General features: G+C 38.8%; 1 protein-coding gene across 2 annotated transcripts in view; it reads right to left on the minus strand.

The window, feature by feature from the left end:
* Nucleotides 1–21615, minus strand: part of CFH (complement factor H) — a 146662-nt gene extending 125047 nt beyond the window's left edge. Inside the window, exon 1 of one of the 2 annotated variants that reach the window (XM_055419936.2) lies at nt 21322–21615. In XM_055419936.2, coding sequence (XP_055275911.1) covers nt 21322–21379 — 58 coding nt within the window. In that variant the 5' untranslated portion in view covers nt 21380–21615. The remainder of the gene's footprint in view (nt 1–21321) is intronic. The other variant, XM_055419935.2, reaches the window with a different exon arrangement.
* Between the last annotated feature and the right edge of the window lie 1701 nt (nt 21616–23316).

Consider the following 23316-nt stretch of genomic DNA (forward strand, 5'->3'; position numbering starts at 1 on the left):
ACAATTAAGTGTAAGTGATGTTTTTGGACAAATTTCAATGACAAAAATGTAAAGGGAATGACACCCGATTTTGTAGAAAAAGAAATGTTATAAATATTATTTTAAATAAAATTAGAGGTATAAATGACTAAAGCAATTTGATGACATTTATAAAGAATCTTATAAATGCTCATGTAAACTAAAGAATTTCAAACTGAAAAAAAGATTCCAAAGCAATAATGAAAGTTTTTCTAAGATTCTTATGTACAAGATGTTCATTCCAACATCTTTATAGTGGAAAAAATAAGATATGTTAATATGAATATTTTCATATTGTGGTACATTCACCTGAGGAAATATTTTATGGCTTTTGACAATTCTATTTTGGGGAATATTTAATCATATGGGTAAATATTAGCATAAGATAAGGGGGAAGGTATTATAGACTTTTTGTTTCTAATAAAGACATACTATAGTGAAGAGGAACTAAAAACCTCTTGATGAAAGTGAAAGAGGAGAGTTAAAAAGTTGGTTTAAAGCTCAACATTCAGAAAACTAAGATCATGACATCTGGTCCCATCACTTCATGGGAAATAGATGGGGAAACAGTGGAAACAGTGTCAGACTTTATTTTTGGGGGCTTCAAAATCACTGCAGATGGTGATCGCAGTCATGAAATTAAAAGACGCTTACTCCTTGAAAGGAAAGTTATGAACAACCTAGATAGCATATTAAAAAGCAGAGATATTACTTTGCCAACCAAGGTCTGTCTAGTCAAGGCTATGGTTTCTCCAGTGGTCATGGATGTATGTGAGAGTTGGACTGTGAAGAAAGCTGAGTGCTGAAGAATTGATGCTTTTGAACTGTGGTGTTGGAGAAGACTCTTGAGAGTCCCTTGGACTGCAAGGACACCCAACCAGTCCATTCTAAAGGAGATCAGTCCTGGGTGTTCATTGGAAGGACTGATGTTGAAGCTGAAACTCCAATACTTTGGCCACCTCATGCGAAGAGTTGGCTCATTGGAAAAGACTCTGATGCTGAGAGGGATTGGGGGCAAGAGGAGAAGGGGACAATAGAGGATGAGATGGCTTGATGGCATCACCAATTCGATGGACATGAGGTTGAGTGAACTCCGGGAGTTGGTGATGGACAGGGAGGCCTGGCGTGCCTGATTCATGGGGTCGCAAAGAGTTGGACACGACTGAGTGACTGAACTGAACTGAATTGACTAGTGATCAAGGATGAGAATGCTCAGTACTTAAAGCTGACTTTTCAGAAGCAGTAATGGAAACCAGAAGATGTTAACTTATCACTTCTATCTGCATAAAGCAATAATTGTCTACTCAGAATTCTACATAAAGAAATAATTTTTTAATGTTCAAGATTTCAATTAATAGAATGTGAGAGAATTTGCTTTATAGAGTCACATTAAGGGAAAATAAAATATGTACTTTAGAAAAAGGAAAACTATCTCCAGATATAAGGTTTGTAATGAAAGAAAAACAAAAGCAGTACCTAAACAAATAAGTCTAAGAGAATACCAACTGAGAAACAATAAAACTGTAGTCTTCTGTAATTTAAAATACATATATACTCACACACACATACATATACATAAAATACAGGACAACCAAGTGTTAATTGAGAGAAGAGAACAGAAAGTGAAGGATATAACTTTAAGGATAACAAAGTCCAGAGGAATGAAGAGATATGAACCTGGTGTGATAGCTTTGATGAGGGGTCAGCCTGACTGGGCATCCATCCTCAGTTATTTAAACCAACACTAATCTAGGTACTGCTGAGAAGCTGCTGCTGCTGCTGCTAAGTCACTTCAGTCATGTCTGACTCTGTGTGACCCCATAGACAGAAGTCGACCAGGCTCCCCCGTCCCTGGGATTCTCCAGGCAAGAACACTGGAGTGGGTTGCCATTTCCTTCTCCAATGTGTGAAAGTGAAAAGTGAAAGTGAAGTCTCTCAGTCGTGTCCGACCCTTAGTGACCCCACGGACTGCAGCCTACCAGGCTCCTCCATCCATGGGATTTTCTAGGCAAGAGTACTAGAATGGCTTGCCATTGCCTTCTCCAGCTGAGAAGCTACATGACCAGATATAATCCTAAACACTTAATTTTAAACAAGCTGATTATCCTGGATAACTGGTGTAGGCCTGATTAAATCACTTGAATGGCTTTTAAAGCAGTGCTAAACCTGATCCAAAAGAGAGAAGAAACTGTACAGTGGAATCAGCTTCTTTACCTGTGCTCCACCCTTTCTGATAGCTGCCCTATGAAGTTTAGACCTGCTCACCCACAGTGCAGGCTTCCCTGGTGTCTCCAAGGTAAAGAATCTTCCTGCTAATGCAGGAAATGTGGCTTTTATCCCTGATCTGGGAAGATCCCATAGAGAAGGAAAGGGCAGTTCATAAAAGACTCTGAAATGCAGTACTTGGATACAATCTGAAAAATGACAAAATGATCTCTGTTCATTTCCAAGGCAAACCATTCAATATCACAGTAATCCAAGTCTATGCCCCGACCAGTAATGCTGAAGAAGCTGAAGTTGAATGGTTCTATGAAAACCTATAAGACCTTCTAGAATTAACACCAAAAAAATATGTCCTTTTCATTATAGGGGACTGGATGCAAAAGTACAAGGTCAAGAAACACCTGGAGTAACAGGCAAATTTGGCCTTGGAATACAGAATGAAACAGGGAACAAGCTAATAGAGTTTTGACAAGAGAATGCACTGGTCATAGCAAACACCTTCTTCCAACAACACAACAGAAGACTCTACATATGAACATCACCAGATGGTCAATACTGAAATCAGATTGATTATATTCTTTGTAGCCGAAGACGGAGAAGCTCTATAGAGTCAGCAAAAACAAGAACAGGATTGACTGTGGCTCAGATCATGAACTCCTTATTGCCAAATTCAGACTTAAATTGAAGAAAGTAGGGAAAACCACTAGACCATTCAGATATGACCTAAATTAAATCCCTTACAATTATACAGTGGAAGTGAGAAATAGATTTAAGGGACTAGATCTGATAGACAGAGTGCCTGAAAACTAAAGATGGAGGTTCGTGAATTTGTACAGGAGACAGGGATCAAGACCACCCCCAAGAAAAAGAAATGCAAAAAAGCAAAATGGCTGTCTGAGGTGGCCTTACAAATAGCTTAGAAAAGAAGAGAAGCCAAAAGCAAAGGAGAAAAGGAAAGATATACCCATTTGAATGCAGAGTTCTAAAGAATAGCAAGGAGAGATAAGAAAGCCTTCCTCAGTGATCAATGAAAAGAAATAGAGGAAAACAATAGAATGAGAAAGGCTAGCGATCTCTTCAAGAAAATCAGATAAACCAAGGGCACATTTCATGCAAAGATGGGCACAAAAAAGGAAAGAAATGGTATGGACCTAACAGAAGCACAAGATATTAAGAAGAGGTGGCAAGAATACACAGAAGAACTATACAAAAAAGATTTTCACAGCCCAGGTAACCTGCAATGTGATCACTCACCTAGATCCAAACATCCTGGAATGTGAAGTCAAGTGGGCCTTAGGAAGCATCACAATGAAGAAAGCTAGTGGAGGTGATGGAATTCCAGTTGAGCTATTTTAAATTCTATAAGATGATGCAGTGAAAGTGCTTCACTCAATATGCCAGCAAATTTGGAAAACTCAGCAGTGGCCACAGGACCAGAAAAGGTCAGTTTTCATGCTAATCCCAAAGACAGGCAATGTCAAACAATGTTCAAACTACTGCACAATTGCACTCATTTCACATGCTAGTAGAGTAATGCCGAAAATTCACCAAGCTAGGGTTCAATAGTAATGAACCGTGAACTTCCAGATGTTTAAGCGGATTTAGAAAAGGCAGAAGAACCAGAGATCAAATGACTAAATATGGTGGATCATCAAAAAAGCAAGAGAGTTCCAGAAAAACATCTATTTCTGCTTTATTGACTGTCCAAAACCTTTGACTGTATGGATCACAACAAACTGTGGAAAATTCTTCAAGAGATGGGAATACCAGACCACCTGACCTACCTCTTGAGAAATCTGTATGCAGGTCAGGAAGCAACAGTTAGAACTGGACATGGAACAGCAGACTTGTTCCAAATAGGAAAAGGAGTACGTCAAGGCTGTATATTGTCACTCTGTTTATTTAACTTTTATGCAGAGTACATCATGAGAAACGCTGGGCTGGACAAAGCACAAGCTGGAATCAAGATTGCTGGGAGAAATATCAATAACCTCAGATATGCAGATGACACCACCCTTATGGCAGAAAGTGAAGAAGGACTAAAGGGCCTCTTGATGAAACTGAAACAGGAGAGTGAAAAAGTTGGCTTAAAACTCAACATTCAGAAAACTAAGATCATGGCATCTGGTCCCATCACTTCATGGCAAATTGATGATGCGGAAACAGTGGAAGACTTTTATTTTGGGGGGCTCCAAAATCACTGCAGATGGTGACTTCAGCCATGAAATTTAAAGACTCTTGCTCCTTGGAATAGAAGTTATGACCAACCTAGATAGCATATTAAAAAGCAGAGACATTACTTTGCCAATAAAGGTCTGTCTAGTCGAAACTGGTTTTTCCAATAGTCACGTATGGATGTGAGAGTTGGACTATAAAGAAAGCTGAACACTGAAGAACTGATGCTTTTGAACTGTGGTGTTGGAGAAGACTCTTGAGAGTCCCTTGGACTGCAAAGAGATCCAACCTGTTTATCCTAAAGAAAATTAGTCCTGAATATCCATTGGAAGGACTGATGATGAAGCTGAAACTCCAATACTTTGGCTACCTGATGTGAAGAGCTGACTCATTTGAAAGGACCCTGATGCTGGGAAAGATTGAGGGCAGGAGGAGAAGGGGATGACAGAGGATGAGATGGTTGGATGGCATCACTGACTCAATGGACATGAGTTTGAGTAAACTCCAGGAGTTGGCGATGGACAGGGAGGCCAGGCGTGCGTCAGTTCATGGAGTCGCAGAGTTTGACACAACTGAGCAAGTGAACGGAACTGAACTGAACCAGTATTATTGCCTGGGAAATCTCATGGACAGAGGTGCCTGGTGTGTCACATTGGGTCGCAAGAGTAGGACACGATTCAGGGACTGAACAACAATAAACAGCCACAATTGCATTAGAGAGCTTCTTTCTTCTGATTGATCTCTATCTTGATAGGCAGTTAGGTAGGTAAAAAGATTTTTGTTTTTCCTTAGCTGCTAAGTCGTGTCTGACTCTTTTGGAACCCCCTGGACTGAATCCTACAGTGGGTTGCCATTTCCTACTGCAGGGGGTCTTTCCGACCCCGTCAATCTGACCCCAGGATTGAATCTGTACCTTCTGCACTGGCAGGCGATTATTTACCACTGTGCCACCAGGGAAGCCAGATAGATAGATACATAGGTGAAAAACTTTGACTATTATGTTTCTCTAGTTGAACCCTGGCTGATAGATGAATACCAAACTTTGAGAAGAAGGCATATTTTAATTTCTAAGTTAACTGCCAAAATTATAGAAGCAGAATTTAGATTAAAATGCCATCCTGCTTGACAGGAAAAGATTAAATAGCAAGAAATAACTAAATCAAAAGATGGCAAGGTCAGAGAGAGGAAAAAATACAGAAATGGGGATTGAATGTTAGATTTTAACTCAAACATAGCAGTAATTTTATTGAATAGACATGACCAAGTGGGCTTTATCCCAGGAATGCAAGGATTCTTCAATATCCACAAATCAATCAACATAATACATCACATTAACAGACTGAAAAATAAAAATCATATGATTATCTCAATAGATGCAGAGAAAGCCTTTGACAAAATTCAACATCCATTTATGATAAAAACCCTCCAGAAAGTGGGAATAGAAAGGACATTCCTCAACATAATAAAAGCTATATATGACAAACCCACAGCAAACATTATCCTCAATGGTGAAAAACTGAAAGCATCTCCCCTAAAGTCAGGAACAAGACAAGGGTGCCCACTCTCACCACTACTATTCAACATAGTTCTGGAAGTTTTGGCTACAGCAATCAGAGCAGAAAAAGACATAAAAGGAATACAAATTGGAAAAGAGGAAGTAAAACTCACTGTTCGCTGATGACATGATCCTCTACACAGAAAACCCTAAAGACTCTACCAGAAAACTACTAGAGCTAATCAATGATTACAGTAAAGTGGCAGGATATAAAATCAACACACAGAAATCCCTTGCATTCCTATACACTAATAATGAGAAAATAGAAAGAGAAATTAAGGAAACTATTCCATTCACTGTTGCAATGAAAAGAATTAAATACTTAGGAATATATCTACCTAAGGAAACAAAAGACTTGTACATAGAAAACTATAAAACACTAGTGAAAGTAATCAAAGAAGACACTAATAGATGGAGAAATATACCATGTTCGTGGATTGGAAGAATAAATATTGTGAAAATGAGTATACTACCCAAAGGAATTTATACATTCAATGCAATAACTATCAAGCTACCAACGATATTTTTCACAGAGCTAGAACAAATAATCTCACAATTTGTATGGAAATACAAAAAACCTCAAATAGCCAAAGCAATCTTGAAGAAGAAGAATGGAACTGGGGGAATTAACCTGCCGGACTTCAGGCTCTACTACAAAGCCACAGTCATCAAGACAGTATGGTACTGGCATAAAGACAGAAATATAGATCAGTGGAACAAAATAGAAAGCCCAGAGATTAATCCATGCACCTATGGACACCTTATCTTTGACAAAGGAGGCAAGAATATTCAATGGAGAAAAGACAGTCTCTTTAACAAGTGGTGCTGGGAAACTGGTCAGCCACTTGTAAAAGAATGAAACTAGAACACTTCCTAACACCATACACCAAAATAAACTCAAAATGGATTAGAGAGCTAATTGTAAGACCAGATACTATAAAACTCCTAGAGGAGAACGTAGGCAAAACACTCTCCCACATAAATCACAGCAGGATCCTCCAAGACCCACCTCCCAGAATATTGGAAATAAAAGCAAAAATAAACAAATGGGACCTCATTAAAATCAAAAGCTTCTGCACAGCAAAGGAAACTATAAGTAAGGTGAAAAGACAGCCTTCAGAATGGGAGAAAATAATAGCAAATGAAGCAACTGATAAAGGATTAATCTCCAAAATATACAAGCAGCTCCTGCAGCTCAATTCCAGAAAAATAAGTGACCCAATCAAAAAATGGGCCAAAGAACTAAACAGACATTTCTCCAAAGAAGACATACAGATGGCTAACAAGCACATGAAAAAATGCTCAACATCCCTCATAATCAGAGAAATGCAAATCAAAACCACAATGAGATACCATTTCACACCAGTCAGAAAGGCTGCTTCCAAAAGTTTACATGCAATAAATGCTGGAGAGGGTGTGGAGAGAAGGGAACTCTCTTACACTGTTGGTGGGAATGCAAACTAGTACAGCCACTATGGAGAACAGTGTGGAGATTCCTCAAAAAACTGGAAATAGAACTGCCATATGATCCAGCAATTGCACTCCTGGGCATACACACCGAGGAAACCAGAATTGAAAGAGACACATGTACTCCAATGTTCATTGCAGCACTGTTTATAATAGCCAGGACATGGAAGCAACCTAGATGTCCATCTGCAGATGAATGGATAAGAAAGCTTTGGTACATATACACAATGGAGTATTACTCAGCCATTAAAAAGAATGCATTTGAATCGGTTCTAATGAGGTGGATGAAACTGCAGCCTATTATACAGAGTGAAGTAAGCCAGAAAGAAAAAGACCAATACAGTACACTAATGCATATATATGGAATTTAGAAAGATGCAAATGATAACCCTGTATCAGTTCAGTTCAGTTCAGTCGTTCAGTCGTGTCCGACTCTCCGCGACCCCATGAATCACAGCACGCCAGGCCTCTCTGTCCATCACCAACTCCCAGAGTTCACTCAAACTCATGTCCACAGAGTCGGTGATGCCATTCAGCCATCTCATTCTCTGTCGTCCCCGTCTCCTCCTGCCCCCAACCTTTCCCAGCATCAGAGTTTTCCAGTGAGTCAACTCATCGCATGAGGTGGCCAAAGTATTGCAGTTTCAGCTTTAGCATCAGTCCTTCCAATGAACACCCAGGATTGCGAGACAGCAAAAGAGACACAGATGTATAGAACAGTCTTTGGGACTCTGTGGGAGAGGGTGAGGGTGAGATGATTTGGGAGAATGGCATTGAAACATGTATGTTGTCATATGTGAAACGAATCACCAGTTCAGGGTCAATGCATGTTACAGGATGCTCAGGGCTGGTGTGCGGGGATGACCCAGAGGGAGGATAAAGGGGGGAGGGAGGTGGGAGGGGGGTTCAGGAGGGGGAACTCATGTACACCCAGGGCGGATTCATGTCAATGTATGGCAAAACCAAACAATATAATATTGTAAAATAATTAGCCTCCAATAAAAAAATAAATTAAAAAATAAAAATTTTATTGGATAGAAGTGGATTAAGTATAGTTCAAAGTCAATGGTCTTTAGTAAATTAGTATCTTAGATATTTGCACTCCCGTCCTCACTGCAGCATTACTTAGAATAGCCAAGAGAAAGAAACAACCTAAGTGACCCTTGAGGACTGAATGGACAAAGAAAATGCTCTTTCTTTATATGTATAGTGGAATATTATTCAGCCATATGAAGAGGTCAGTTGTGCCATTTGCCACAACATGGATGACTCTTGAGGATTTTTGCTAAGTGAAACAAGTCAGAGAGAGAGAGTTAAAAACTATGGTATCACTTGCATGTGAGGAAAATAAGGATAATGGGTAAAAGACTGGAAGGGTTTCACAAAAAAGAAAATCCAGGTGATCAATAAACTTATTAAAAATTGCTCAAAATGCAAATAAAAATTAAAATCATAATAAACTGCAAATAAAATAATATATTGACAAAATTGTTTAATGTTTAAAAATCCTACTACTTGGAAAGAATGTGGAGAACAGGTAATTAGGTACACAAGAATTAGGTACTGTTGTTGCGAAGGAAAATTGGAACCCCCATGACAGAGAGGAACTTAGCAACTCATAGCGAAGATAAAGATATCATTATCTATTACTCAGCTATTTTCCAGCAGAGCTATTTCAAATCCTAAAAGACGATGCTGTTAAAGTGCTGCAATCAATATGACAGCAAATTTGGAAAACTCAGCAGTGGCCACAGAACTGGAAAAGGTCAGTTTTCATTCCAATCCCAAAGAAATGCAATGTCAAAGAAGGTTCGAATTACCACACAATTTCACTCATCTCACATGCTAGTAAAGTAATGCTCTAAATTCTCCAAGCCAGGCTTCAACAGTCCGTGAACCATGAACTTCCAGATGTTCAAGCTGGATTTAGAAAAGGCAGGGGAACCAGAGATCAAATTGCCAACATCTCCTGGAACATTGAAAAAACAAGAGAGTTCCAGAAAAAACATCTACATCTTCTTTATTGACTACACCAAAGCCCTTGACTGTGTGTATCACAACAAACTGTGGAAAATTCTTCAAGAGATGGGAATACCAGACCACCTTACCTGCCTCCTGAGAAATCTGTATGCAGGTCAAGGAGCCACAGTTAGAACTGGACATGAAATAACAGACTGGTTTCAAATTGGGAAAGGAGTAAATCAAGGCTGTATATTGTCACTCTGCTTATTTAACTTCTATGAAGAGTACATCATGAGAAATTCCAGGCTGGATGAAGCAAAAGCTGAAATCAAGACTGCTGGGAGAAATATCAATAACTTCAGATATGCAGATGACACCACCCTTACGGCAGAAAGTGAAGAAGAATTAAAGAGCCTCTGGATGAAAGTGAAAGAAGACAGTGAAAAAACTGGCTTAAAACTCAACATTCAGAAAACTAAGATCATAGCATCTGGTCCAATCAATTCCTGGCAAACAGATGGGGAAACAGTGGAAAGTGAGAGACTATTTTTTTTTGAGGCTCCGACATCACTGCTGATGGTGACCACAGCCATGAAATTAAAAGATGCTTGCTCCTTGGAAGAAAAGCTATGACCAACCTAGACACTATATTAAAAAGCAGAGGCATTATTTTGTCAACAAAGGTCAGTCCAGTCAAGGCTACGGTTTTTCCAGTGGTCATGTATGAATGTGAGAGTTGAACAATAAAGTAAGCTAAGCACCAAAGAATTGATGCTTTTGAACTGTGGTGCTGGAGAAGACTCTTGAGAGTCCCTTGGACTGCAAGGAGATCCAACCAGTCCATTCTAAAGGAGATCAGTCCTGGGTGTTCATTGGAAGGACTGATGCTAAAGATGGGAAGAACTGACTCATTTGAAAAGACCCTGATGCCGGGAAAGATTGAAGGCGGGAGGAGAATAGGATGACAGAGAATGAGATGGCTGGATGGCATCACTGACTCGATGGACAAGAGTTTGAGTGAACTCTGGGAGTTGGTGATGGACAGGGAAGCCTGGTGTGCTGCTGTCCATGGGGTCGCAAAGAGTCAGACACGACTGAGAGATTCAACTGAACTGAAGAGCTATTTTATTCCTAGGAATACACTAAACTAGATTTTCATGTACAGTAATATTTTATAGTCATATGTGTTTTTCATAATTAAAAATGAAAATAGCTTCAACGTCTGTCAACTATTGAATGGACTGAGATTTGTGTGTGTTTCTGCATTTCAATATCACACCAATGCCACAAAATGATATAGAAACAAATGATAGCAATCACATGAATTTAGAAGACATCAAGTGTTACAAAATTATTTCATTCACATAATATTCAAGAACAAACATATATAAGAGGGATATGTACATAGACATTTAAAAACTATGAAGGAAGAGCAAAAATATAATTACCATAAATATTAAAATCATGTTTTCTTCTGGAAGAAAGAAAGGGGTATTAATCCAAAAGAGACCCAAGGGTATGTTGGGATGTTCAGAAAGCTCTATTTGTTTTCATGGGCAGTTATAATTATTTTTAATACAACACAAATATTTTATGCTTTTGAACTGTAGTGTTGGAGAAGACTCTTGAGAGTCCCTTGTACTGCAAGGAGATCCAACCAGTCCATTCTAGAGGAGATCAATCCTGGATGTTCCTTGGAAGGACTGATGCAAAAGCTGAAACTGCAATACTTTGGCCACCTCATGCGACGAGTTGACTCACTAGAAAAGACTCTGATGCTGGGAAAGGTTAGGGGCGGGAGGAGAAGGGGACGACAGAGAATGAGATGGCTGGATGGCATCACCGACTCTGTGGACATGAGTTTGAGTGAACTCCGGGAGTTGGTGATGGACAGGGAGGCCGTGCTGTGATTCATGGGGTCGCGGAGAGTCGGACACGACTGAGCGACTGAACTGAACTGATACTTCACAATAAAGGTATAAAGTAATAGAATCTGCCTATACCATATGATTCTTATTTTCTGAAAAAGTAATTCATTAACAATGACATATAAAGAGAGGAATAGATACAATTAATAACGAAGTTAATGTTTACTTATTATAATTGATAATCTTTTCAAAACTTCTTGCTGCTTAATTTAGATATAACTACTGGGTCTCACAGAGTCGGTCACGACTGAAGCGACTTAGCAGCAGCACTCTCGATATTAGGATGATTTCATTAGTAGATGCTCAGCACATTACTTAAAAAATGGCAAATTCAAAGATACTTTTAACCATATTTATTTGTTGATATTATTTTCATTGCTAAACTTTGTTTCTTAGTTGGTTTTATAATAATGGTCTACATTCTATTCTAGAATTTCTTTTCATAAAGACAAGGGGAAAAAATAATCTACTGAGCTGGATCCCATTTTGAAAATGTTCTACATTTCATAGAAGAGAAAGTTCACATGAAACTTCATTTTTCTGTAATATATAACACTTATGTGGGCTTTCATCAGTTCAGTTCAGTTCAGTCGCTCAGTCGTGTCCGACTCTCCGCGACCCCATGAACCACAGCACGCCAGGCCTCCCTGTCCATCACCAACTCCTGTAGTTCACTCAAACTCATGTCCACAGAGTCGGTGATGCCATTCAGCCATCTCATTCTCGGTCGTCCCCTTCTCCTCCCGCCCCCAACCTTTCCCAGCATCAGAGTCTTTTCCAGTGAGTCAACTCGTCGCATGAGGTGGCCAAAGTATTGCAGCTTCAGCTTTAGCATCAGTCCCTCCAATGAACATCCAGGATTGATCTCCTCTAGAATGGACTGGTTGGATCTCCTTGCAGTATAAGGGACTCTCAAGAGTCTTCTCCAACACCACAGTTCAAAAGCATCGATTCTTCGGCGATCAGCTTTCTTCACAGTCCAACTCTCACATCCATACATGACCAAGGGAAAAACCATTGCCTTGACTAGACGGACCTTGGTTGGCAAAGTAATGTCTCTGCTTTTTAATATACTATCAAGGTTGGTCATAACTTTCCTTCCAAGGAGCAAGCGTCTTTTAATTTCATGGCTGCAGTCAGCATCTGCAGTGATTTTGGAGCCCAAAAAAATAAAGTCTGACACTGTTTCCACTGTTTTTCCATCTATTTCCCATGAAGTGATGGGACCAGATGCCATGATCTTTGTTTTCTGAATGTTGAGCTTCAAGCCAACCTTTTCACTCTCCTCTTTCACTTTCATCAAGAGGCTTTTGAGTTCCTCTTCACTTTCTGCCATAAGCACTAGCTTTTCCTTGACGTTTTTGCAAATGTGTGGCGCATTTGTTAGGGAACTTTTGTGAGTCCACGTTAGTTTCCATTTCTAAAATTTAAGTAAACATACTCCACTAGATGGTGCTAACACCCCACCATAAAACAACACAAACGGCCTGTACCTCTTCGTACCAGCGCCCCCTCCCTCTCCCCAAGAAGCCCGAGGTTTTGGTTTTGCTTTTTCAAATTAAAGATCCTTCTTTTTTTTTTTAACATGGAAATTTTGTGTTTAATTACAGGATAATTCCACTTTCTAAATTCAGATCCACTTCATGGCAATTAAGTTACTGGAAAAATTAATCTGTCGAATTCCAAATATAGATGGCAGCATCACAAGTGGAGCACCGATTTTCACTAATATACTAACATTCTGCCAAATTTAGTTCCTTTCCTTTCCTTATGCTCATGCAAGGAAAAAGTAAAATTTTCTTATCCATTAACTCGTTCGTTCGTCCCGTCGCTCAGTCGTGTCCGACTCTGCGACCCCGTGGACTGTAGCCTACCAGGCTTCTCCGTCCATGGGATTCTCCAGGCAAGAATACTGGAGTGGGTTACCGTTTCCTTCTCCAGGGGATCTTCCCGACCCAGGGATCGAACCCGGGTCTCCCTCATTGGAGGCAGACGCTTTAACCTCTGAGCCACCAGGGAAGCCCATTAACTAATTCAATTTAAATGATTTTTATTAAAGCAATGCAGTTACACAAAGGATATTTATCCCTCTGTTACTTGCTTTGAACAATCAGACATGAAAGACAAGAATACATCACTTTCATAAAATCTTCCTATAGCTTCTCACAATATTTACTCTTTGTAGACATTTTTACTATAAAAAGAGTTCTCTTATTGATTATACTTCAAATAACACTAAAGCCTCTGGTACTTTTTCCATGAACTTTTTTTTTTTTCCTTTTAGTAGATCATTTACTTGAATGAGTTCAGGACTCTGAAAGAATCAATTTTAAATTTGATACTTAACCACTATGGTACAGCCATTGTGGAAAACAGTTTAGCAGTTCCCCAAAAAGTTAAAGTGTTAACATATGATTCAGCAGTTCCTAGGTGGCGCTAGTGTAAAGAACCCAATGCAGGAGCCAATATAGGAGACGTAAGAGGCATGAGTTTGATTCCTGGATCAGGAAGATCCTCTGAATAAGGGCATGGCAACCCCCTCCAGTATTCTTGTTTGGAAAATCCCGTGGACAGAGGAGCCTAGAGGGCAAAATCCCGTGGACAGAGGAGCCTAGAGGGCAACAGTCGATTGGGTCACAAACAGTTGGACACAATTGAAATAACTTAGCACACAAGGTGTGCTAAAGTGGTTATGAATGATCAGCAACTCAATTGCTAGGTATGGACCCAAAAGAAATGAAAGCAGGGACCCGAAGAGATACTTGCATACCAATACTCAAAGGAGCACAAGAGCCAAACTATGGAAACATCCCAGTGTCCATCAATAGACAAATGGATAAACAAAATATAGCAACTATACAATGGAATATTACTCAGCCTTATAAAAGAAGGACACTTTGATACATGTTACAACATGGCTAAATCTTGAAGACATTATGCTAACTGAAAAAACACAGACACGTCCAAGAACTTTAAATGGCATCTCTTGTCTCTATGAGAAAAAGATATTCCCATCAACTACACAGTTTTTCCATCTTTCCACTCAGTTCAGTTCAGTTCAGTTCAGTCGCTCAGTCGTGTCCTACTCTCTGCAACCCCATGAATCACAGCACGTCAGGCTTCCCTGTCCATCACCAACTCCTGGAGTTCACTCAAACTCATGTCCATCGAGTCGGTGATGCCATCCAGCCATCTCATTCTCTGTCGTCCCCTTCTCTTCCCACCCCCAATCCCTCCCAGCATCAGAGTCTTTTCCAGTGAGTCAACTTGTCTTCCATCTCTAAAATCTTAGTTCTGATCAGCATCATCTATCAGCTTGATGATCACCTGCTAACTAGTCCCCAAGCTCCCCTCTCACATTAGCATCAGAGCCACAAGTGATTTTTGCAAATTTGGTCATGTCGCTTCTGGGATTAAAATTCCCCTGACTTCTCCTTATCCTTGTATGTCTCCTCCCCTTGGCTTTAGAATCTGTATTTGGCTCTTATCATTCTCTGATTTCATCTTATCACCTCCCTCATTTATTCACAATGCCAAGGCCACCATAGTTTGATTGTTCATATTTAGTTGAGCATCTCAAATGAATTTTTTCCCCTTAGACCTCTTGCACATGTTGTTTCCCTCCTCAGTCACTTTAACCTCAGGCACTTGGTGACTAGCTGTCTCCTCTTTCAGGCTCTACTCACATGTTGCTTCCTCCAAGGGATCCACTTATCTCTAGGCTCCAAGACCCACTGGGCACCCCACTACCCCTTCTCGGTCATGTTCCCTCAGCTCCTACTTTGCTTTCTTCACAACGTAATTCATGATTCAGAGTTATGTTTATGTTTACTAGAATTTCATCTGTCTTCCTATCAAAATGTAACTTCCCAGAGAATAAGGATGATCACAACAATCTTGGGGATACATATGAAAAGAGAAAGGGAAGAAAAACAGCACACACAATACCCAATTTTACCCATATTATTTGGACAAGTTCAATTGATTAAAGAATTAGAAATATGGAAAGTGATTGGATTCCTCTGGCTTTACAGGGCTACTTTTAGTCCTTTGAGAACACATTTGAATCTTCTTAGGCTCAGTATCCTCCTTGTCAACCCTCATCTGGTTAACTCCTATTCAACTGTCAGAACCTACCCATGAGGTCATCACAACCCTGATATATTTCCCTCTCCTCACTGCACGTCTTACAAACCAACTCCTCAGCTCCACCCTACTCCATCCTTTCATTCCAGTTTGAGTATCTAGCCTTCCCTAAGTGACCCTATAGTGTTTTCATTTATTTCCATCAAAATATATGATAAAATAAATATATTAGTGACATATAATAATCATTGCTTTATTTTCCTCCCAAGTGGGAGGTACTCGAAAAGTGCTTGTCATGGTGCCTGGTATTTAACAATTACTCAAAAGAAAATGATTATTGAACGAACAAAAGAATGAATGAATGAATGCTAAGCTAACGTAGAGACTTCCCATTTTATCTGTAGATCATGGATAACCTGTGAAATGACAGACTGGAGGAAGCACAAGCTGGAATCAAGATTGCAGGAAGAAATATCAATTACCTCAGATATGCAGCTGACACCACCATTAAGGCAGAAAGTGAAGAGGAATTAAAGAGCCTCTTGATGAAAGTGAAAGAGGAGAGTGGAAAAGCTGGCTTCAAACTCAACATTCAAAAACCGAAGATCATGGCATCTGATTCCATCACTTCATGACAAACAGATGGGGAAAAAAATGGGGGAAATGACAGACTTTATTTTCTTGGGCTTCAAAATCACTGCAGATGGTGACTGCAGCCATGAAATTAAAAGATGCTTACTCCTTGAAAGAAAAGCTAAGACAAACCTAGACAGCATATTAAAAAGCAGAGACATTACTTTGGTGACAAAGATCCATCTAGTCAAAGCTGTGGTTTTTCCAGTAGTCATGTATGGATGTTGAGAGTTGAGCCATAAAGAAAGTTGAGTGCCGAAGAATTGACCCTTTTGAATTGTGTTGGAGAAGAATCTTGAGAAGATCTTGGACAGCCAGATCAAACCAGTCAATCCTAAAGGAAATCAATCCTGAATATTAATTGGAAGGACTGATGTTGAAGCTGAAGCTCCAATACCTTGGCCACCTGATGTGAAGAACTGACTCATTGGAAAAGACCCTGATGCTGGGAAAGACTGAAAGCAGGAGGAGAAGGGGACGACAGGGTAGAGATGTTTGGATGGCATCACCGACTCGATGGGCAAGAGTTTCAGCAAGATCATGCTGAGTTGGTGATGGACAAGGAGGCCTGGTGTGCTGTAGTCCATGGGGTCACAGAGTCGGACATGACTGAACTGAACTGAATAGATAACCTGGAGAAAAGGCATTGTAGATGGGAGCAAAAGTAAAAGATAAGACAAGGGTACAAATGTTTAGTGCTCTGTTGCATGAACCCAAAAAACTTAGCATCTGTAAAATTCCATTCTACATCTTGTTTATGGGTCCTATATTTGAATTTATTTTCTACTTTTTGAAGTTCAGGATCATTTTAATTTAGTTCAGAAAACTTCAGAGAACCTTTGAAGGAACATTTCTATAATCACTTTTCTATCTATTACATTTCTGGTTAACAAGGTTTAGGGGAAACTTGGCTCTCTCAGTCAAAATGTCAAAACAAATAAAAGTACTCTGTCAAATCTTTTTACTTGTATTATTTTTGTGAATTTTTTTTTCTGTTCCATTGCTTTACTTTCTCTGAACCATTTTTATAATGCTTCCTTTTAGTCTTGAGCTAAAATGCAACACTATTTTTTCAGTGACATCATGTCCCTTTTAAGCACTATGTCCTGAGACTGCTTCAAGATGTTAAGAAATGGGTAAAGTGCACATTAGTTAAGTGACCACAGGACAGGTTGCTTGGCAGAATCTCAGGGCAGGCAGGTGGGGGATGGTGTGTGGGGTAAGAAGTGGGAGGAGGCCAGCTGAGAAGAAAGAAACATGGCCAAAAGCAAAGGACTACCACAGGCTGAGGGAATAAAAATGGGTCGACTCAGACTGAGGCTCAAGCCCTAGCCATAAAGGCCCCCAGATAAAGAATGCCTGCTTATCTGTGCTTCCACTTATACTTGAAAACATACTTCGAGCTAAGAATAATTTTAGCAATACTTAAATAATTTAGTTCTAGTTTAAAATTGCGTGCTAAGTCAGTTTAGTTGTGTCCAACTCTGTGTGACCCTATTGGCTATAGCCCTCCAGGCTCTTCTGTCAATGGAATTCTCCAGGCAAAGAATACTGGGGTGGGTTGCTATGCCCTCCTCCAGGGGATCTTTCCTACCGAGGGATTTAACCCGCATTTCTTGTCTCCTGCATTGGCAAGCATGTTCTTTACAACCAGCACCACTTGGGAAACCCCTAGTTTGAAATTACGAGCAGGCAAAAGAGTAGCCTGTGCATTCCCAGGCTGGACCTAAACTTAAAACCAGCAAGGCGCTCCCTCTCCTGGCCGCCCTGGGGGCGTTTGCTCCACCCTTTGTCAAAGCACCCAGAGAGCACATCCTCCATCCGATCTTCCTTCCTGGGAACACCTCATCTTCCAAATTGCTTTATTCTGTTCTTACCTCCATTCATTGCTACCCTTTGCCCACTAAAACTGTTGCAGAAAACTTATCAACATGTAATTCACAGTAAATCATGATGGCTAAATTTAACTACCCCAACTTTTACTCACATATGGCCTTCCACATAAATTTCAGACTGGTTGAATTTATGGTATTATTAATATGTACATTTTAAGAGAAGAGAAGATATTGAAGACAACTGGTCTATTGCTCTACTTTAAGTCACACAATATAGGTAAATACTCACACTACTAGATCTGAAAATGTGAGATTTTCTGGACAGGAAGGATTCTTACTTATCACACTAGAATTGAAACATAGAGTTTAGTTTTCTGGATTAGATAACTATGTGTGACATTCATAGCTATCCTTATAAAAGAGCAATTGTTATGAATTTATAATTAATTCTTATCATATCAGTTCTTTTTTGCATTAAAGTAATTTTTATGATCATAGTATCATTTGTTTGTATTAGAGTTAACTCTAATTCAAAACCACCTTGTACTTGAAACAATAAAATATATTAAAAAATAAACTCTCCTCTCTGTGTTGGAATAGAATCTCTCTGATATGTAACGTATTTCAGGTCCTGAAAGAATGTTTTTACCCTTTTAACCTCCAGAATTAGAAAACATATATCTTGCCAAGCAACATAGCCATCATGCCTTGGACATGCTTCAGCTATGTTTTGATTTATTTACTTTAATCAGCCTGGGATTTGGTGGCCATGGTTAATTTCAAAGTGTATACACTTTTTGGATCTTAAAACGTCTTCTTGAAAAATTGGTCACAAGATATTCCAGAAGGCAGAAACAATGTGTTATAACTGAAGAACTGTCTATCTAAACTTTGTAAATCTGACCAGATTCTTAGTAGCCTGGGGTGACTCCCCCTGAAGCAACAGATGTTCTTGTTCAACTAAGGATGAAAATGCAGATAACCTACTGCATTAAAAAGGTACTACTTGGTCTTCAGTATAAAGGAAAAACTAATAGAGAGTTGAGCTTATAAATTCTTCCCATTGGTTACTATTCCTCTTTAGTAGTGATTAGTATTGTTGAGGAATGTTCACTCCTAACAAGACAGAGACCATGTAGGAAATGCTGAAATGCTATATCTAGTTGCGTGAAGCCCACTGTGATAGCAGACACAACTGTCTTTTCTCAATGTCTCAACTTAGCATTCAGTATTCAACTTAGTATTTCTCAACCTCTCAATTTGTGTTCTGTAGTTATTTCTACATAGGAGACAAAAAAAGAGGCAGATGTTGATGTATATGTGTATATTTTTAAATGACTAAGGCCACTCTGTAATAAAATTTCTGTTAGATATGCTAGATCGATGAAATTGATTGACATTTGAACTAACAGTTTCAGAAATACTTGGTGAACAAGCAGTAAAAGATAAGTTCTATACCCACTGAAAAAGTGAAAGTCACTCAGTCCTGTCTGACTCTTTGTGACCCCATTGATTTATCCAGGCCAGAATACTGGAGTGGGTAGCTTATCCCTTCTCCAGGGGATCTTCCCAACCCAGGAATTGAACTGGGGTCTCCTGCATTGCAGGCAGATTCTTTACCAACTGAGCTATGAGGGAAGCCCCCATTTCCACTGAAAGCTCATGTAATTTTTCTCTACTAGCTTATACACTGGGGGTGAATTTTGTGAAAACCATGAAGCTAACCTAAACATTACTTTAAATACTAAAGCTGTACTTTATCTAGAATGTGACCAGGTTGATAGCCATTCTCACTGTAATGGGTAGAGTGCTAATGCTCAGTTCATTAGTGGAAACTGATGTCACATTCAAACATACATTGATGAAACATAAAATACAAATGAAATGAGTTGGCTGGAATAAATTAGAGAAACAAGGACTTTAAATCACTGCTACTTAGTTTTTATCATTTATTCTTTGTAGCAACCAATTTTAATAATAATTCAAGTTCCACTTTGTTATCACTGAAACAGTTTAATTAAATTTAGCATCAATCCTTTGCTTTAAACATGAGCTAGAAACAAAACAAATCTTCCCTAGCTTGACAAATGCAGTCGACAGAAAACCTCAGCAAACAGGATGTCAGTCGGGAAGCACTAAAAGTATTCTTATTAAAGAAAAGACAGAAACACTTGTGTAAAGAAAAAGATGCTTGGTATTGATAACATTGCATTGTTCCAGAACTCTTAGCCAATGTAATCATCTCTTGGTATATTTTGTTGCAATATTAGTCATTATTGCAATATTTTTATGGATGGGGAAATGATTGTATACCTAATTTAAAAAGTGGCTGGATATAAGGTTTATAAGCTGAAAATCAAGTAATCGCATATTAGCATGTATAACAAGAAAAGACTTAATCTTTAAAAAAGCCTTAAACACATTTGAGAAAATCTGAAAAAATAACTAAAGGATATAACTTAAAAATAACTGCCTTTATTTTCTAGATTGAACCATCCTCAAGAATAGGGGTTTTGTTTATTTGCTAATATTCCTCACTGCCTAGAGGTTGACTTGAAATAAGCATTTGATCAAAATTTGTTGACTTACTGAAAAATGCTGGGAATTCATGAATGATAACTTTAAAAAATGTCAATCAAATATCTATCCCATAATTGGCTACCTAACATGAACTAGAAAACCAAATTTCCTCCCCAAAGAAATTTTTTCATCTATGAGGAAAAAATTATAGAGTTTAATTTATCCAGAAATTTTCTTACTGATATAAAGAAAAACACCCTGAACTCAAACGTACTACTCCTAAAGGCTATTCTTCTAGAATACCTTATATACAACCATTGAGGGAAAAAACCCTATTGAGCAACTTTTACAAAGGTTGCATATGCAATTTTTTTTCAAATTTATATATCTTCATTCTAATGATGCAAGCGGTGTTTGACTCCAAGACTTTTAAGGCTGTCTCAGTATCAATTGTAAATGATAAGAAAATTTTTCTTTAGAAAGATTTAACGTCTCTATCTGAAATAAGTCCAATCATTGTAATATGAAGGCTTTTATTTTCTAATTTATTTTCCTGTTCTGTATCTGTTCACATACTTCTTAATACTTTCACATAAGGTGAAAATTCTAAGCAAAAAAAATAAAGGTAAAGTGCATTCTATGATAACTGCAATTATGACATGTTTCAGTTTTTGAAAATAATTATTAAAACACTTTCTAAAATTTTATATTAAATAAAATTATGATGAATGATCAGATATGCCATTCAAATAAGCTGCTTATATTTTTTGACATTGTTCACGTCAAAAGTGTCTCACACAGGAGGCCACAGAACAGTAATGAAATCACATCTACTAGACCAAGTTTTTCTTACTGCCATAAAAAGCATGTTAACAAATGTTTTGCAATATAGGAAAAAAATAAAAAGCAAAACTCCTACCTTCTGCGACACAAACGGTCCACAACACAAGCCACACGACTTTTGCTGGAAATCTCATTTTGGAGACCCTTCAGGACACATCTAGCATTGACAGTGCTCACCACTGTGTCAGGTTCTCCTCTGCTAAAAACTGTGAAAAGTGCAGGAAACCACTTGCTCCAAAAGGAAGTTGAAACACAGTTTGGGAATTAAAGGGATTGCTAGAAGTCCCGCCCATCAGAAACTTTGCAAAGTGAAAGAAAAATCTCAGTCAGGAGCCCCAGCAATGCCAGAGTTTGAACCTGCACTCCCACTGAAAGGGAATGCTGTGACCTGCCCTTGATTTGTTTTTATAAACCCAGGTTAGTTCTCTGGAAATGTTCAGGTTCTTGGAATGTGCATAACTGGTAATACTCTCTGCATTTCATAAACCCTCCGATTAATCAGACCTATTCAGATCTACCATCTGTAACCTCAGATTAAAAAATAAATAAACAGAAGCTCTTTCAAATTCATTTACAGAACTCGAGGTTAGGCAATGCTTTCACAATCAAGACCCAGACAACAGGAATAGAGTTTGCCAAGAATGCAAGTGCTGGCTGATTTGGAGGCCTGCTTTTCCTGCAGTTCAAGAAATTAATCTTTTAAGGATTTGTTATAAATGTGTGTAAAGCAACAAGCTCACTCTGTTTAGGTACAAAAGAGTTTAATAATTCAAAATTCAAGAAATTGAAATGCTGAATTTTTAAACTTTGTACTGAAACATGATGTACATAAAGAGACCTAAGCAAATGGTTTGCTGAATATAGAGAAAGTGAAGAGAGACATGGTAAGAGCACCAGGTGAAGAACAGCTTCTCAGGAAAACCCCAGCAGCCCCCTAATCCCCCCACCCCATCCTCCCATTCAACACTTTAGACGACCCTCAGTCCTGCCCCACTGTACCCTCTCCTGATTTCTGTGCACAGGGGACAGATTTGCCTGGTTTTATATTAATACTGTATATACATCTGGTAATAAGATATTCATCTTTTTGTGCTTGGAGTCTTCCACTAAAAACAATGTTTAGATTACTCAACCACACCATTGAGTGTTGCTGTAGATTATCAACTCTTTGTGCTGTATGATATTAAACTCTTTGGGTTTCCCTGGTGGCTCAGATGGTAAAAAAAAAATCTGCCTGCAATGCAGGAGACCTGGGTTGGATCTCTGGGTCGGGAAGATTCCCTAAAGAAGGAAATGGCAACCCACTCCAGTATTCCTACCTGGGAAATCCCATGGACAGAAATCCCATGGTGGGTTTACAAAGAGTCTGACATGGCTGAGCAACTAACACTTTCATTATCACTCAGTTTTTTGACTATACCACATTTTGTTTACCTGGTGCCTGTCAGTGGGCATCTAGGTAGATTGTGGCTTGGTAGTAACACACAGAGTGCTGCTATGAACACCATATTATGAGGTTTCAGTAAGCACATGCCCTCATTTCCGATAACTACATACTGAGGAGTGGAATATCAGGACATAATGTATGATTATGTTTGGGTGTAATAGGGGTCATCAGACATTTTTCCAAAAGGACTCTGTTAGTTGATATTTCCATCAGCAAGTTGTAAGTTGTTCCACACCCTCAACACACGCTCTATCTTTGTAATTTTTGCCCTTCTGGTGAGCACAGAACAATAGCCCTTTGTGGCTTTCATACGCATTTTGCTGATAAGGAATGAAGCTGAGTGAATTCATGCCATGAGAAGGCATTTAGCTGAGCTACAGACCATTTAAGCCCATTCCTCAAAGTCAAAAAACATGGAATTACAACTGGATATCAAACCCAGTGATCTGATTCCCTGAATTTTATTTTTTATGAATACAGATCTGCCTTTCAAATTATTTGCTTCCCATAGTATTAAACACTTATAAATTAAAATACTATAAAATATTTCCATATGTATTTTAGTAAATGCTTCACGTTTACCTATTTATCTTATAATTCTGTAAACATGAATATTCATTGGAA

Source organism: Moschus berezovskii, chromosome 17 (assembly GCF_049115385.1).
Source record: "Moschus berezovskii isolate FMDL1 chromosome 17, NW_MosBer_1.0, whole genome shotgun sequence".
NCBI lineage: Eukaryota > Metazoa > Chordata > Mammalia > Artiodactyla > Moschidae > Moschus > Moschus berezovskii.